General features: G+C 40.0%; 1 protein-coding gene across 2 annotated transcripts in view; it reads left to right on the top strand.

Annotated features, from left to right (window-relative positions):
* dnai3 (dynein axonemal intermediate chain 3) overlaps positions 1 to 16,404 on the top strand; it is a 22,162-nt gene extending 5,758 nt beyond the window's left edge. Inside the window, exons 4-23 of one of the 2 annotated variants that reach the window (XM_050054956.1) lie at positions 1,176 to 1,360; positions 1,940 to 2,044; positions 2,574 to 2,702; positions 2,814 to 3,013; positions 3,330 to 3,446; positions 3,859 to 4,055; positions 4,618 to 4,736; positions 5,403 to 5,492; positions 5,796 to 5,882; positions 7,315 to 7,434; positions 8,548 to 8,621; positions 8,749 to 8,893; positions 9,423 to 9,522; positions 12,420 to 12,541; positions 12,714 to 12,774; positions 13,672 to 13,802; positions 14,038 to 14,245; positions 14,759 to 14,850; positions 15,173 to 15,289; positions 16,014 to 16,404. In XM_050054956.1, the coding sequence (XP_049910913.1) occupies positions 1,176 to 1,360; positions 1,940 to 2,044; positions 2,574 to 2,702; positions 2,814 to 3,013; positions 3,330 to 3,446; positions 3,859 to 4,055; positions 4,618 to 4,736; positions 5,403 to 5,492; positions 5,796 to 5,882; positions 7,315 to 7,434; positions 8,548 to 8,621; positions 8,749 to 8,893; positions 9,423 to 9,522; positions 12,420 to 12,541; positions 12,714 to 12,774; positions 13,672 to 13,802; positions 14,038 to 14,245; positions 14,759 to 14,850; positions 15,173 to 15,289; positions 16,014 to 16,154 (2,540 nt within the window). In that variant the 3' untranslated portion in view covers positions 16,155 to 16,404. The remainder of the gene's footprint in view (positions 1 to 1,175; positions 1,361 to 1,939; positions 2,045 to 2,573; positions 2,703 to 2,813; positions 3,014 to 3,329; positions 3,447 to 3,858; positions 4,056 to 4,617; positions 4,737 to 5,402; positions 5,493 to 5,795; positions 5,883 to 7,314; positions 7,435 to 8,547; positions 8,622 to 8,748; positions 8,894 to 9,422; positions 9,523 to 12,419; positions 12,542 to 12,713; positions 12,775 to 13,671; positions 13,803 to 14,037; positions 14,246 to 14,758; positions 14,851 to 15,172; positions 15,290 to 16,013) is intronic. The other variant, XM_050054957.1, reaches the window with a different exon arrangement.
* The last annotated feature ends 1,472 nt before the right edge of the window (positions 16,405 to 17,876 follow it).

Genomic DNA, 17,876 nt, shown 5'->3' with positions numbered 1-17,876 from the left:
CTGATCAACTCTACGCGAAGGAGATGTGTTGCACTGCGTGAGGCAAATGGTGGTCACACCAGATACTGACTGGTTTTCTGACCCCCCCAGACCCCCCCAATAAAGCAAAACTGCACATTTCAGAGTGGCATTTTATTGTGGCCAGCCTAAGGCACACCTGTGCAATATTCATGCTGTCTAATCAGCATCTTGATATGCCACACCTGTGAGGTGGGATCGATTATCTCGGCAAAGGAGAAGTGCTCACTAACACAGATTTAGACAGATTTGTGAACAATATTTGAAGGAAATGGTCTTTTGTGTATGTAGAAAAAGTTTTAGATCTTTGAGTTCAGCTCATGAAAAATGGGAGCAAAAACAAAAGTGTTGCGTTTATATTTTTGTTCAGTGTATTATATTAGGGCTGCAGCTAATGGTTTATTTTCATTATGGATTAATCTGTTGATTACTCTCACAGTTAATCAAGTTGTCGTCTATAAAATGTCAAAAAATGTGAAAAATGCTCATCACAATTTCATAGAGCCCAAAGTGACATCTTCAATTTGCTTGTTTTGTCCAACCAACACTCCAAAACCTCTTCTATAGCTTCTCTCTTCATTTGTTAACATAAATGACAAAGAAAAGCAGCAAACTCTCACATTTAAGAAACTGGAACCAGCAAATGTTTGACTTTTTTTGCCAAAAAATGACTGAAATGAGAAAATAGTTATCAAAATAGTTGGCAATTAATTTTCTTTCGATCATTACAGCCCTATACTGTATATAGTCGGCAGGAGTGGAGGGAGGGAATATAAATACACACTGTGTTTCTGGGTAAATTCACTAGAGTTTCCTTAATTGGTTGTTTGTTTAAGTTATGCTAATATGGGGCTTTTTGTTTTCAGATTATTCCACTACAATCTGTTTTTAGGCGAGCATTGTCTTGCCCATATTTAACTTGTGTAATTATATTTAGAAAAGGCGTCTTGAAAAGTGACTCAACTGTCAAACAGATGACACTATTATTGACTGCTTTAGTCAAACATGAATAGAATCCCAATCCCAAAATCCCCCATCTGATGTTCTGACTGAGTGCCCACAAAGTTGGGATGTTTAGGGCAGATCATTTTAATACATAATTTCCACAGTCTTTTATCTATCCCTTGTCTATATTGATTGTGAACTCTCTCACCAAGGTCATCCTGACGATATCTTCCCCCTGGTCCTGACATCAGTCACCCAGGAGCTCTTTGGTTGCTGTGCCGATGAGGACGTCACAGGGGAGAGCCCTTACAAGCTGCTGAAAAAAGTCGACATCATACAGGACATTAAGACAAGAGCCGCAGTGTCCGATTTCAGCCCTGTGAAGCAGATTGTGCTGGTGAGGCTGATCTATTGTCATACAGATCACTCAGACAATACCCCCAAGACACTGTGATGATACACAGACCCCAAGTTAAGGGCTGTGGGAACAGACAGAGTAACCAGTTTAACCTCATTTCCCCTCTGTCTCTGATCAAGATTAAATGCACGGTAACAACCACTCGTACTTTAAGCATTCATGCCCCTTTTACCACAACACATTACTCTAATGAGACGAGAGAGCGCCTTAAGAGACCCATACAGACGCATCTATTCTAAGTCCTAAGTAATGTCAACTTCCTCGTTTAGGACCCAGCCAAGGCCTGACCTTGGCTCTGATGATGTGTGTGTGGTTCTCTGTCTTTTTTTGTGTTTTTAACCTCCACAACATCAGTCTCCATGTCTGAAATTCACATCTCGCTCTGTGTCGACCAAATTACTGCTGTACAGTTTCCTTGTGGTTTTCAGAATTAATTCATACACAGTTATAACTATTTATATATTTATAATTATATAATACACAACCTTAATTATTTCTTAAGAAACCTTTCATTAAAATAGATCAATGTTATGAATTCTGAATGATTTCATCTTACAGGACTACCCAGAAGATGAGATCTTGCTGGTCTTTGACAGGGACTTCACCTATGACCAGTGCTTCTACCTGGTCTTGACACCAGAAGCTAAGGACAGAATCCTCAGCGTAAGCAAACAGTAGTTTCAGTTTTTGTAATAATAGTCCCTTTTTTCTTTTGTTTTTACTTTTACTTTTACACTGTCCACTGCTTGGTGTTTTTAAAGTACACGGTCACATTGACAACTAAAATATGTCAGTATGACTAGTTATGAGAATAAATGTCTTAGTTATTTAGCATGAATATTAGCACCAGTGTTTTTATTCTAGGCAGGAATGTTCCCTGTTATTTACTTTCCTTTTATATTGGAGGCATGTACACTATTTTATCACTTAACACTAATGGCTGGTATCAGAGGCCCAGCTTGCTTTGCCAGCTGGCATATTTTCAATGGCTGATAAGAATAAAAAAAACCTCCCAAAACTACTTCGCTCTATCTACTATCTTGCTCTAGCTCAAACATTTTCAGACAAGTGTGACTGCCTGGGAAGATTTCACATTTAACTGTCAAAAACAATCATACTAATTCATCCTCCACTTGATGTTTTTCCTGTTTATTATATTGCATATTTTTTTAATCCTCCATGTGATCTGCAGCCCCCAGAGCTTGAGACACCAGAAGTGTTTGAGAATGAATCCATTAAAAGTCCTGAACCAAAGCAATGGATATCTCTTGGAAGTGAGCGAGAAATAGATGAAGAATCTTTCAAAGAGTCCAGAGAAAAGGTACTGCAATATATTCAAAGAATGCATGAAGTATGCATGTTAAAACAGATTTTTTTTTTATCATGCACCCTGTCATTACACTTCTCTATTCTGTCTCCTGTATGTTATCAGCTGTGGTACAAGTTCTCCAGAGTGCGGAGAAAGTTTGGGGCACCAGTATGTTTTTCCGACCGCAACACTGCAGATGCTAAGGATGGCTACCTAGAGTGTGCTTCCTACCAAGACAGCAGATTCAGCATCAAACAGATGCAGAGGGACTGCGGGATGCAGGCTGTTCCCAGACTGCAGAGCAGCAGTGCTCAGACACAGTGGTATGCCAGCAAATCATTACACATGAAATTGATTTTTTCTACACAGGGGGGAAGCACTTACAGGCTCTGCCAACACCTCACTGCATTAGGAAAATAAGATTTTAACACTGTATGCTATATTACATCTTTTAATGAGACAAGTATTTTCCTGCAATGCATGCCTATATGTCTTACACTTAGGTGGTGCATATTAATATATAGCCAACATATTAATGAATTAGCATTCATTATATACCATTTTTTCTTTCTTTATTACCTTAATGGGAACTCCATCTCCACAAATTTATTGTGTAATTATTCTCTGTCCACCTTACAGGAAGTTTCAGAGGAATATCTGTACCCAGTACATGCCAAGAGAGTTAAGTGATGAAGAAAAAGAGAACACCCTCCAGTCTGAGAGTCTGAAGAATTTTTGCAACTTAGTGACCCCCAGGTAAAACAAAATATTCTAGAAATTCATGGGGTCTTCTGTATGCTGTCTAGGGAAGTATATATTGTAAAGGCATATGGGTAGTCAACCCAGACTCATATATTACTGTCTGAGCCTCAGGGTACTCAAACCCATCCATTATTACCACTGCAGGAGCATTAGAATTTTCAGAAGGAATACTTTGGGGACACCTTCATTTTCACGGTGTGTTATATTTTGTGTTGTTATAGTTGCCTTCTTAGCTCAGACTTTGTCTTTTAAACAAAAGTTTCAGTGATACACTGTGATCTTAGACCTTCCTTTGTGCCCAGGTAAGAGATAACAGTTGGAGGGAAATGTTGTACTATGACTATGAAGATATTTGATGGAAGAAATTGAAAAATCATGCACAAGTTTTGCCTACTTTTTTTTGCAGGGTTCTGCGAGCCCTTCAGCAGGAAGAAATCATGAATGTATTCTTTGATGAGTGGAAGGCTCTAGGGACAGCAGCGGAAGACGGTGACTGGTCCGGGAAGGTTTCTGAAAATTGTATGCTTTATCAGGCCTTCACAGACCAGAAGTACACTAAGGACAAGAAAATCAGCAGCGTCAGTTGGCACCCTGCTATCTACGGTAAAGTGCAAAATCTCAGTGAGGGAGAAGATTTGTCAAGAAGACACAAAAATATTGACCAAAAAATGTTATCATCCATATCCATAATTTTCCTTAAGTTTAAAGTTGAAAAAATACATAATTTGGATTCAGATGAGTGCAGATTATGGTTTAAATGTCTAGCATTTAGCACCAAATAGCATTTGGTTGTCAAGTGTTGACAAGGATTGTGTTGACTGATGATGACGACAATAAATATAACAAAAATAAATGACAGTCATTCTCCCTGTAATCGAATTATCACTGACAATCAGATTTTAAAGTCTTCACCCAGTGGTCTTCTCAGCTCCTTTCACTGTCATCACCCATAGCACCGATAGAGTAGGCGACCAAGATCAGGAATAATAACATCAGTGTCAAAATGTGATCAGTGCAAATAAATGTTATTCAAAGAAGAGGTGAGAGCAGAGCCCCAATTTCTGAATTTAAATCATTTAAAAGAATTTTTAAACATATTTATATGTATTTTCCTGCTGCTGTGTGGTTGATACATTGTATGGTGTGTTTTTTTTTGTTGTGGTAGGTCTAATAGCTGTGGCTTTGACAAAAAAAGAGGAGAAGCTGCTGAACGAGTCCAGTACGTCTGCTGTCCAAAACTCTCTCATTCTCTTCTATAGCTTCTCCGACCCTTCCAATCCCCAGGTATGGAAAGTGTATGAAAGAGACCCTCTGAGTAAATGTGGAGAGTACACAGGCTGGAAAAAAAGATTTAAAAGAGTATATTTCTCTCTTTGTATCTATCTAAGACACTCTGATAACAAATGGCTGGAAGGATTTGCTTTTCACTGTCATTCAAGACCATTATTTGCTTTAGCAGAATTTGAGAAGCTGTATTGATTTGACCCAGGCACTCAATCAATAAACGCGAGCTGCTAAATCACTCAAAAGTAATATGAGTTCTGCATGACGTATGCTATTACTGGTGCATGCGTCATGCTTTGGTTTCACTGTCTACCAGAGCAGTGATCAAAGGAGCAGAACGTGATGTGTGGAGGAAACCAGAGACATTATATGACTGAAATAAATATATTTATTTAGTGTGGTGAGTAAAGTTCTGTAGTTCAGTGTTGCAGCTATTTTTAAACTCAAATTTAAACATGATGCTGAAAAATGACCTCTCTGTAATATCATCCTCTTGGGTCTTTTTCCCCTTATGCCTGATGAAATGGAATCAACCGTAACCTAAACTTTGTATGGAGGGAGTAGAATAAATAAATTTGTGGGATGGCAAGCACCAATACATGGGAATGTCACCTTTGAAATATAATATTTCTGTCCTGTGTATATGTGTTTCTGTGTTGTTTGCAGCTGCTGCTCGAGTGCCCAGGTGACATTTTTGCCTTTGAGTTCTGCCCCTCTGATCCTAATATTATCGTTGGCGGCTGCGTGAATGGCCAGGTGCTGACTTTGACTCTGCTCTGCACCTTCAGTTTGCTGCCTCTGCTGCCTTTTCTGCCTTATAGTAGTTATTGTAATTTACTACTTCCCCATGCCCCTAATTTCATTTTAAGGACAAAATCTTAAGTAGACCTTCTGTAATCATATTCTGTACAGTTCCAATGAACTGTTTCTGTTCCCACTCTCTTTTAGTAGACATTTGATCATGTTTATTCAAGAGGGGTTTTTTTTACACTCAGATGTGTATTTTGCACCCGGCTCAGATGTTGGTCAGTAACTGAGTTTGTGTACCTGTTGTCTCAGGTTGTGTTGTGGGACATTTCAGCTCACGTCTCACACTTACAGGGAACACAGCCTGCTAAAAAGGTTTCTGTCAACACTGACATGTTCGTAAGTACCCATATCCTTTCTCTAATGTGCATAATGTTGATACAGTAATACCCGGTGTTCTGTGTCTGTGCTGGTGTATTACATGTGGTATCAGTTACCGCTAGCCTTTGGCCCGTGATGATGTCAGCTCGGTTTATTCAAGTATGGGTCCTCAGTTTATCAAAGCATGTAGCATATTTGCCGTAAAGACAGGCTGTGCTGTATGACAGAGTGAGATGATGATACGTTGACTCCTGAGTTCTCCTCTCATGCTCACTCTTTCATTAGATGGGAATGCAGTGGCCTGATGGTCCTTTTCAAGCCAGCCACAGCTGTCAAAACTAGTTCCACAAATGTACTAATGCCAGGAGTACATCTCAGTGCAAGTTTATATCATTACAAGACCCTACTGCTAAACGAAAACAGCCTATTAGGCGCCATACAAACAGCCCAGTCAGATTTAAGTGATCTAACTGAATAAAAAAACGGATGGAAGACTGAAACATCAAAAAGGGATTCTCTCTCAGCTTAACATCATAGTGCAGTAATATTTTCATAGCATATCCACTCTGTTTAGATGTATTATGTAGAGAAATAAAGAAAAGATGGGGGACAAGAGAGTTAATGATGCGTGATAAAAACCAGGGCTCATATTTAAACCCACAACATGGCAAGTACATTAACTTCCCCACAGCCTGTCGAGACATCCAGACAACAAATATTAAACCAGTTCTGTCCTTTAAAGCTTGACCTCCACTGACATCTTCCCTTGGCTGCTGTATTTCAATAGACATATATGCTCCCATCATCCAGTCCCCATTTGCTTTGTGTGCTTTTATTGCCTCTACAGTGGAACAGCTGCCTCCATCCCCATCCTCACTCCTTCCTTCTCTTTTGCTTCCCCCCACCCTCCGTACCTCCGTCTATTCTCTTTGTCCTTGTTTGCTCTTCATTCCCCAGAGTCAACAGCATCAGCTCGCATACTCCAGCTGTTACACAAGCCCTCCATCCTCCACCGTAGTTTGTCCCCATAGCAGATAACAAGCAAATCAGATCACTGCCCTCCCTTGTGTTTGCAGTGTCAACAATGGCTGTTGTATCTGCTAAAAGGCTTTATTTCGATGTTGAGTGCTGTGAAAGCTGCGCTACGCCACCACCTGTTGCTAGCTTATCAGATAAACGAAGAATTAAAATCCTCCTGTATAGATCTCTGTTCTGCAGCAAAGCCAAATGCAGGTGCACAGTGTTACTGAAAATAATCCTTTGTTGCAGATTCTGTGCTTGTCTTAAGATTAAGGCACAATCTTTGGAATTTTGAGTTGCAGTATACATAAGTTGTTATGCGGACCATTTTAGGATGGCTCTTCACCACCATGTTAAGTCTTTGTATTATTTCAGAAATTGTCAGAGCTCACTGTACATGCTGTGCCTTTTGTGTCTGACCTCCCACCAGGAGCTCGATGGAAACAAAGAGAATAAGACTCCTGTCGTGCGTTACTGTGCCGTGTCTGCAGTACAGAGCAGCAACAAAGCACCAATTACTGATGTGCAGTGGCTGCCACCAACATTTGAGGTACACAGGACTGAAGGGCAGAGGGGTTTGAAGGTGCAACAACTGCAGATCTGACATTAATAGGCTGATCACATGCATTGGGTAGATCCCGGATCCCGCCGCAAGGTTAATCACTTCTTCATGTGGGCTATCTTGCATTATAAAAGGTGCATTGCGTGACTGCACAGCAAAACATTCTTAATGTTTTCGTGATCTCAAGCTTCTTTTATCATATCTAAAATAAACACTGGCATAGTTTCCAACATACCAAAGGCAACTAAAGTGAATTTTAATCTTTCACAGCTAAGTCTGAAATTGATAATAAAACAATAAACTCTTATAGGGCCAGGTCTCTTATTGTTCTAATGATTCTTATATCTAGTTTTGGAACATTGACCGAGTTAGTGTGACTAAGGTTAAAAGCCACTTGAGAGTAAACAAGTCTAACAGGAGGTAAGGCAGCAGAGGGCATAGGGAAGTAGTCAGGGCAGAAAAAAGGTTATAAGGGGTTGTAATGCATCATATTAAAGATACAATAATATAAACTACAACATTTAACAGGAAGGTATGGAAGGATTACATTGTTTCAGAGAACAAACTTTACTTTACACCTCCACTGCTACAAAATATTGAATATTTATTATTGCCTCAAGATATTTTTGTACTTCTAAAAATGTGCTGACCTTAAATGATATTATATGAAATGATATATATGCTGCAGTGACACTTTGGTGTTTGGTCTGTAACCCAGCGCAAGTGATAACTGTGAAATGTAATGGTGGCAGCCATAAAATACAGTATCAATGAACTAAGGTCTTATACAGATGCACTACATTATCACAGAACTTAAGTAAGTTGCTCAGTGTTTCTAAAATCTTCTTCATGAAACAATTAATACAATATAATTTTGGTTTCTTATTGGTGCCTATCCCTCATGTCTGTATAGCTGACTGTCATAAATCTTGACAGGCGCTGGCACTCATCTGGATAAGTAAAATAAGGCAATCATCAAAGTGCCCCCGAGGGCACATTAGCCTCCCATATATCTTCAGGAACCTTTTCCACTACTATCGGCTTTAAAACTGAGCCTGACAGACATTTGTTGATTTTGTGACTCTCTCTCTCTCTGATTAGGTGACGAGGATGGGCGTACCAGTGGAGAACAAGCATAACATTTCTGTCCAGATTGTCACATGCTCCCGTGACTGGTAGGTCTTATACAGAGATATGTTTGATTTAAATGTTAAATCAATCAGCCAATATTCACCGAGTGCATGTTTAGTTTTTGTTCATTTTTCAGGTTGATGTTTACTTTTCATGTGTCTCCCTCTAAAGCGACATAATGTTTTGGGATGTGCGAATGTCAAGACTGTTGAGCCAGTCAGCATCAGAGAGGAAACAGAGTGTGGATCAGAAGAAACCTAACATTGTCCCTGACACTTTCAAACACCTGGACCAGACATGGAAACCTCTGTTCAGGGTACTTATGCAGTTTCTTCTGCAAATCTAAAAATGAGGCTGTATACACATTGTGATAGTGTACAGTAAATCAAATGGCTGTTGTGTTCAGTAGACGACATTGAGTCCACCAATACTGGCAGGAAATTATTTCACCTGCAAATAGAACTCTGTAAAAAATAGTAATAATATTAATAAATGTTGCTTTCTATTGTCATGACAAATTTAAATTTGATGGTTAAACTTCTAACAAAATGGATTCATGTAACTGTATGAACACACCTGAATCATATATAACCATTTAGGAGGATTTAGGAGAACAGGCTTTGAGTTTGACTAATTTCCCAAAGTGCTCACAAGTTAAACCACAATGTGAATATAGCATTGTGTCTGTGTAATTATGTATATATTTCTATGTATTTAAACTCATTTAAGCTCATTTATGCTTTTTAGTGTGTAGTTTCTTGAACATAGTCCTTGAATTTGATTAAAATAAGGCTTTGTCAGTTCTTCAGATGTCAAAAGTTGTCTTCTTCTCTGTCGTGTGTCAGGTTTCCCTTCCAATGATCGATAGCAGTGGAGAATACGCTCCTCGGAAGTTCAGCCTGGAACACTACACCGGTAATGGTAATAACACAGGCAGAACCACAGGTAAGGAAAGGTAAGCCCTTCAGGCTGGCTTTGTCTATTTGTTGCTGTCTGTTACATTGCCTCTCCCTTTTCTTATAAATCATTCACACAAATTAGCATTACCTCGCTACAATAATGTGTACTGTAAATACTGTCTGGGGTTATAGCTGGATGCAAAGCACCTCACGAAAGTGGGTTATAACTGTCACACACACTCAATCACTGTTAGAAAGCAACAGATTGTTTGGTCATTTTACACAAACCTGGATAAAGAATGTGATAAAGCACTTCAAAAGTTCAAAGTGTTAAACACAAATATCAAAATGCACAAATACACTGTGCACTGTTAGTAAATCAGTTTGTACATTTTTTTGCGTGTGCAATGAGTTTGCACACGTTTTTATACACGCAAACCTTTAGTAGATCCGGCCCTTAGAGCAGTGATAAAATATATAAAAAGCTGCAGTTATAAAACTCTTTGTCAGTGGCACAGGTGTCAAAAGAAGAAGCTATTACTTTGCTTGCCTCAAGATGGCACACAGGGCGTCTGCACCTGGTTTTGCATACTTTGCGCGAGTTGTCCGATTTTTCATTTTACTCTTTAAAACATAACAGGTGAGAAGAAAGCTTATTGTGAAGGTAAACAATTCACAAAATCTGTAGATTCTGTATCTTTGACCCTGTCCACCCTTAGTTTCAAAATGCCTCGTGGGCGACCAGATCAAGTGGTCAGTACTAAACATGAGTTTAAAAGACCACAAAGATGCATTATGATTCGATCACTCAACCCACTTGTCAGGGTGGTCTCTGACACATTTGACCACATACTGTGTTTTTTGTGGTGTTAAAGCTAATGATGCTTTCTTGACAACGACATAACAGGAAACTATGTCATCTATGCAGGATATGGTGGTTGTTTTGGCGACAGTAACTGCTCTGTAACTTGCCCTTTTTTCAACAAGTTGGATGAAGTATTGCGTAACTGTCTATCGTTATGCCCTATGGATGGAGACGTGTTGGAATCTGCTGAGAGCAATATCTCCAACTGTACCTACTGGCCAAAGTGTGGATATAATAACGTGGCCTTTTGACCTACTAGCAGAAGTGATGTAGGCAGTCACAAAATCTGAACGCAAGTGGTCAGCTGGAACGCTATGATAGACCCAAGTGTGAACAGCGATGTGTCTCAGCTGTCCACTTGTGTTCGGATCACCAAAATGCATTTTAAAACCATTGTAAACAGGGTCTTTATGTGTTAAAAACAATTGAGGACACCAAACTGTGAAATAACAAACATAAATACCCCATGTTTGATAGTTCTTAAAAGTGTGTGCACTTGTGTGTGATTTTTTTGGGGGAGATCTTGGATTCTTTCATTCTGCTTTGGATGGTTGACCACAGTGATCAGTGGGGCAGGGTTCATTCAACCCTCAGGTTCTCTTGTTCTCCGTCTGTCTCCCTCTTCTCTCCGGTTTCATAGCACTTTATTAAGTGATACTTCCAAAACAAGGCCCTCATAGTTGCAGAGCATTAGCCTAGCTGACTGTCAGCTCTTTGCAATATGCTGCTCAGGCTCCTTTAGGGCCAGAAGATGATCGTGTGTGTCCTGGCTGGTCAAGAAGAGACCTGTCTTTGTCTGGCTGAAGGTCTGCTTCCATAAACACAGCTTTGGTGGCTGGCGGTTATAGAATTAATATGTTCACTAACTGAGGCAATAAATCTGCTGCAGCCCTCAGGCGGTCTGTTATTAAAGTTTTAATGAATCCCTGAGTGATTAATACTTTGCTACTGAAGATGTTTGACTCACATTGATTGAGTCTACATCATCTGCCTCTGAGCTCCATATTCAGCACTTTGTTCTGTGCCTTTTGCCCTCTTTGATGCTGGAGTCGCTTGCACTTACAGTAGTGGCCACTGTAGGAAAGCTCCACCCTGCCCTGCAACAGTACCACCATGGTTTTTCCACACCAAGTTTTCGCAAGCAAACCCCTCATGGGGATTAAGCAACAGTTAAGCAGCAGTGCAGTGTGGTGAAAGTGAAACAATGTCTACATCTGTTGCTGTGCTGTATCGTCTGTCTCGTATCTTTACACACATCTTAACCGGGGGAAAGTGGATTTAGAAGATGTGTGATTGGGTAATCTGATCTGACCTTCAAGGGCTAATCCAACAGGGTAAGGCTGAGACTTGATTGGGAGCGGTCTGCTGATAAGGGGGTGTGAACGGATAGTCCTGTACTGTCCCTGACAGACAGTCAGGCTTTTGTGATGGAGAAGGCCTCCTCCATTACTACCACCCCTGCCTATCTCAGCCCTCCCACCCTTCTCCCTTACTGTCCCCCTTCTTGCCGCAACCCTTACTCTCACCTCCACCTCCTTTCTTTCCCACTCCCCTCATATCGACTCTTACCAACCCATTCACTTCAGCTGTACCCCTCCCCACCTTCGTCTCTTTTGTCCCTCTGTCGTCTTGTTCATGGTCAGGTTACAGAGCAGACTGCACCAATGCCACTGTTCAATCACTCTTAAATTGTAGATGTTTTTAATGTTTCTTGTCTTTCTTTCCTTCTAAGTCAGTGGTGTTTTTATAATTTTGCCTATTGTTCTTCCCTCTTGTGTTTTTGTTTGGCTTTGGAATTTAACTTTGCAAAAAAAGACCCAAAATAGCTGCATGTTAGCCAGGTATGATCCATTTAACTAATGCAAAAAAAATTAAAAAAATAATAATAGTTTTCTGTGATTTTGTTTAAATGCCGTAGGCACTTGTATTCTGAAGAGTTTCCTACAGTGTACTGTCTGTAAGAAGGACCAGGGTACCTCTTGACTGGCAGAAAAAGGTCCATGAATGAAAAAAAAAAAAGTATACGTTGAACTTTTAACCTTACTTTCGACACTCTCCCTCGCTGTTTCCCCTGACAGACGAGGTTAATGAAAATGATAGCTCAGAGGTCATCCCAGACTACAGCCGGCTCAGAGTGCCTTCGGCTAAAACACTCACAGCTCTGGAAGACGTCAATACCAAACTCTGTATTGGAACACAGGTAAACATCCCAACAAATAAAATCAAGAACAATGAGCAGTATTTTACTTCAACACCGACCTGTTGAATCAACTTAATAACAGAGCTGAAAATAAAATGTATGTAAAATGCGTGCAGGTTTATTCTGTGTTCCCTTTTAACATGTTTCATGATGTGCATGTTTTTACTGCCAGGATGGGAAGATTGTTTACACTGACTGGAAAATGGTGAAGGACGACTCTGGACGGCTGCATAGTGAGTATTCAGATTTGCGTTATCAAAGTGGGTTTAAAGCATTGACTGTTTTAAAAGAAGTGGATGTAGCCACTGTGGTGTAACCCATTGGTTTATGGACTATCATTTTGAAGCCTCGAGTTTAGCATTTTGGCTGATGGCATCTTGTTTTGTTTTTTTAACTGGAAGTGACCATCTTTAGATGAATGGTTCGAGCTGAGGAGGATACCCATTGCTATGCCTTTATCCTCATTAACAGGTTGCCACGGTAGCGACTTGTCAATTGTAAGATAGTCACGCCCTTAAGCATACCCTCCTTTATTGTCTATTTAACTTTAAATGTGACCATAATTTAAAAAATACACAACATGCTGTATTAAAAAAGACTTGAAACTAGCGACTGGGCCCATGAACTCATCAGGAAAATGTTTTCTGAGGTAATAAATCAAGTGAGTAGGGTCATTTTCGCACTTCTTTTGTAATCAGTGGAGTCGCCCTCTGCTTGCCATTAGAAAGAATGCATGTTTAAGGCACTTCCACATTGGCTTCACTTTTCAGACCCATAGGCCAAATCCACTTCTTTTATACAGTCTATGGTTTAAGGAAACATAAGCTCATTAACTGCTGGATATTCTTCAAAGCAGATTGTTATCCCCAATAAAAATAGTAAGAAGCCATTGAGAGTAATAAATTTGATCATTAAAAACAAATTATTGGAATTTATTTTAATAACCGCTGTCACGGTAAGTCAACTCTTTGGTTTGGCAGCTGTGCTGAATGTAACCACTGTTATAAATAAGTCATAATTTACATGGAGGACACAGAGGGTTAATTGCTCCTTGTATTGCCCTTCTGTGGAAGCAAATTACTGTCGGATATAACAGCACACCTTCTCTTCCTGTCTCCTCTGTCTCTCAGGTGCCAAGCCCCTCCACTGCTTTAGCATTCATCACTGGCAGGTGAATACGGTACAGAGGTCACCCTTCTTCAAAGATATTATTTTGACAACGGGAAGCTGGGACTTTGCCATCTGGAAGGAAGGATTCATGGTAAGAATACCTGTGGATTTAATTACAATGGCAGAAATCATTGCAACCAGTTAAAATTATACCCATGTTGTTAGTAAGAGTAAGTTGGGAAAAAAAAGAATAAACACAAAATCCCAGACTTTTAACATAATCAGTCCTATAATCCATTATGATGTACACACCAAAATGAAAATACATATTTACCTTGTAACAAGCTACTGACTCTGTTTGACTTCTTGTAAACTTCGACATCCAGGATGGCCCCATCGTGCTGTCACCAAGGTGTGAGCAGGAGTGCACTGTGGGATGCTGGTCCTTGTCCCGGCCTGCTGTTTTCTTCATTGGGAGAGAGGATGGCAGCATTGAGGTGTGGAACCTGCTGGAAAAGACCAGTGAACCTTTGCAGGTCATCACGCACATCACAAATGCCAAGATTACCTGTATCAAACCCTGGACTGCCTCCCGTAAGTTCTCCACCTATCTGATGCACAACACACGTGTGGCTCCATTAAGAAGGTATTCACTTGTTGGCACACTATATATCAATCAAACTTCATTTGAATAGCCACTTTCACGTGCTTTGCAGGTTACTGACAAGCTGGTAATAACAGAGAAAATGAAAAAAGTAAACCAAATTGAGATAAAAATGATGAAGATGTAGTAATTGAGCCAATAAAACAGATACAATAGACACAAAGAATAACAACATAGTAAATAAAAGACACAATTAAATAGGGAGTAAAACATTTTAAAGCATGAATGCAATGAAAAATTAAATTAAATAAACAGTGGCCATAAAACATACTCTCTGCTGCTCACCTGGAAACTCTTTCTGCTGCATATGTTCACATATAGACTGTGCCTGCTTCTCTCCTTTTGTTTTATTTATATTTTCACAGCCTTGGTGATAAGGTTCTTCTTGTAAGATTATATGAGCAATAAAGCTCATTTACTGGATTTTTTTTTTGCACATACAGCCAAGCAGCACTTCCTGGCTGTGACTGATGACCTTGGAATGGTTCGTGTTTTGGAAATCCTGAAGTCACTTTACATTCCCTCCAGGAGCGAGGTAAGACAGTCCAACTGTCTCCTCTGTTCTCACTTTAAAGACTGTTGATTACTCATTGTTTTGCAAAAAAGAAATAATGTACCCTTGGTCAAGGTTGAAAAACAGAAGTAACTAATGCAGTGCTGCAGCATGTGGACACTGCTGCTTCACTGAATTGATATTAAGTTTATAAGGGATTCTAGTAATGCACGTTCTGGTTTAATGATCACCAGACTTAAAGTGTTGTGAGAGAAACTATCATTATGGGTTACTGTGTTATCAGTCAAGAGTTGATTTAATGGCTGCCTGCTGACAAGTACCTTTCTCTCTTGCCTGTTTGCAGACTCTGAATATGAAGAAATACTTTGAGCTGGAGGAGGACAGATTGAAGCACTTTTTGGAGAAGGAGGAACTGTCGGCAAAACAGAAGAAGGAAGCTGGAGAACCCAAGAAGTGGATGGTGAGCTGTGGAGTCTGACTGTAAAAAGAATGCACAGATCCTGTGCTCTACCATCAGTATTTACTGTCAAAGTGGCCTGGAATGAGACCTTGTGTCCTCAGCTAGACTAACCACACTGACAGACACTGGTTTTTGCAAAGTCCTCTGACTATACAGTGAGACCTACAAATGATTTTTTAGTTTTTGTTTTTTTTGGCCCAGTTAAAAGTGTGTACACCGACTTGACCCTGGAAAAGCAGGAGTAGGCCTTCCCTCTCTCTTTATCTGTCTCCTCTGTTGTAGTCTCTCTTCTTCTCTTTCCCTCTCTGTCCCCTCATGTTTAATTCAGTCAGATCGTTATTTGATCCGGGGCATAGGGGAGAGTGTAGTTATTGACAGCCAGTGGCTGGCAGTCCGCTAAGTATAGAAGCTAAATCTTTCGGTGGCTAAATGTGAATCTGGATGGCAGGTATGGAAGCAGATGAAGTTTTATTTTGTCTCGTGTCTGTTTGTATTTGTGGATGTTCTTTTTGTTGCTCCCACAATCAGCCACAGTCTCACATATATGCTGTTATGTTCACTTCCAGACCTTCTCATCAAGGACAAGACACCTGGTAGTGATTAGAAATGAAATTTAAAATTGATTACAGAGAGAGAAAATAGATTTTTGATAAGGAGAAGTTTTAAAGTTCCCTGTAGTTTGCTACATGTTGATGACTAACTCCTCTTTGATGTTTGTCTCCAGGAAGCTGACAAGCCAATCAGATCTCTGGAGGAGATTGATAAGGTGAACATGAAGAAGTACAATGATTGCCAGATGCTAGAGGAAAGCATCCTGAAGGGCATGGGCCTGTGGCAAGCTACTGCCAACACACAAGATACCTGATATCACACACACATCTGCACATTTTGTATTTGATGTAAAACAGGTTTTATCATTTTATTTATTTCCATTTTAATTTGATTGCCTCATCTAATGTTATTTTGAAGAAAACACAATCTTTTGACATTTTTGTTTAATATTCCCATATTAGTAATTTTGTTGCTGTTTTCACAATACTTTTCATAACGTCTAATGTATTAATGTATTATTTTTATTAAACTGTGAGAACAATAAACAGAAATTGATTCTGCCATCGACATTCAAACTGCTTTTGGGTTGGTGCTTCAGGGTTTTTTTTTTTTCCACCCATCTGAGATCTAGTTACTGGGTAATGCCATCCATTTGCCCCCTCCTCACCACCGCTCCCTGAGGATACTGTCTGGAATAACTCAAGAATCTGACCTTGGCAGAAAGTCTTTTTACGGCTCTTTAATTTCATGATATTTATCTGTTGTTAAAAGCTCCTCTAGTATAAAATCAATTTTGTATGACTCGTTTGAGTGCTGTTGGTAAATAAATGTTTTAGTAAGAGAGAATTTAAAAATCACAGACTTCAGACCATCGATAAAAAAGCTGTCTCCCATCATCAAATAGTTGAAGTGACTAAATTTGGAGGGCAAGGCGAGGAAATTGATAGTATGTACAACGTTCTGTAAATTATTCAGATTTTAGAAAAAAACATGACTAGACCATATTCTTAAAGCTGCAGTTGGCAAAATGACTGTGTGCAATGTGAGGGGACTCAATTGTAGTGAGGAACAAAGTCTTTCAGCTTATTCTTTTGGTTTTAACTGCCCACAACTTGACTGTTTTGGTTTGGTCTCACAGCTCTCTTCCACAACTGAACACTATCCAGCACTAAACAGCAAACAGACAAAGTTAGCCACAAGCTGGTGAACACTGTTGAGAGTTCAGGAGCTATGAGAGGTATTTTCCTCAGGAGCTGGTCAGTAGGCAATTTTGGGGGGGGGGGGGNAAAGTCAATGCCATGCCAATTTTTGTTTCCATTGTCAGTTTAGATGCGTTGTGCCACACCAAGTTGCACCTAAGATGGACCTTCTCAGGAGTTGGTCTAAAAGACAGCTGCCCGTCCTCAAGTGCGTAGCGGTGACGTCTCGCCGACTGCAGCCAACACCTGACGACCCCCCTTCTCCCCCCAAACAGTGTGTGTTGCAAGACTCCACTCATCACACATGAAATGACACATATGCGCAGTGCGCAAGAGACTTACGGCAGCCGAGCAGCTAACTTCTAGTTTATCCCTCTGCTAAACATGAATGATAATTTGATTGTGTCAGACCAAATGAATCAAATCCCAGTAGTGAAACGAGTCATTTGGCAAGGTGGCTACAATCATGACTCCAACTTAATGATAATGTTGCTAACATGTTCAAGGTGATGATACTGTATGTTAATGTTGGGTGTACAACTTGTTCTGCTGCCTGTAAATGTCCAAACAAAAGAATCACGTAATGCTGCAGTAACCTTATGATTTGAACAGTGGTTACACATCACCTGTAGGTTGGAGCTAGGATGCTATATTGGCAATATTCTAATGTGAATCCAGACGTTGTAATGAGAGGATTCCTATTTAATTATTTTTACTTTGTTTTAGAGTCAGTAGCATCACCTGCCAATTGCCATATAGTGCTGATTAGCTGCTGTCCAATCACTTGTGAGACTCAGCTGTTTTGAGATTGCAGGGGGCTGCATCTGAGTGAGTGA

This window comes from Epinephelus moara, chromosome 10 (assembly GCF_006386435.1).
Source record: "Epinephelus moara isolate mb chromosome 10, YSFRI_EMoa_1.0, whole genome shotgun sequence".
NCBI lineage: Eukaryota > Metazoa > Chordata > Actinopteri > Perciformes > Serranidae > Epinephelus > Epinephelus moara.
This window is presented reverse-complemented; position numbering and strand designations above follow the sequence as displayed.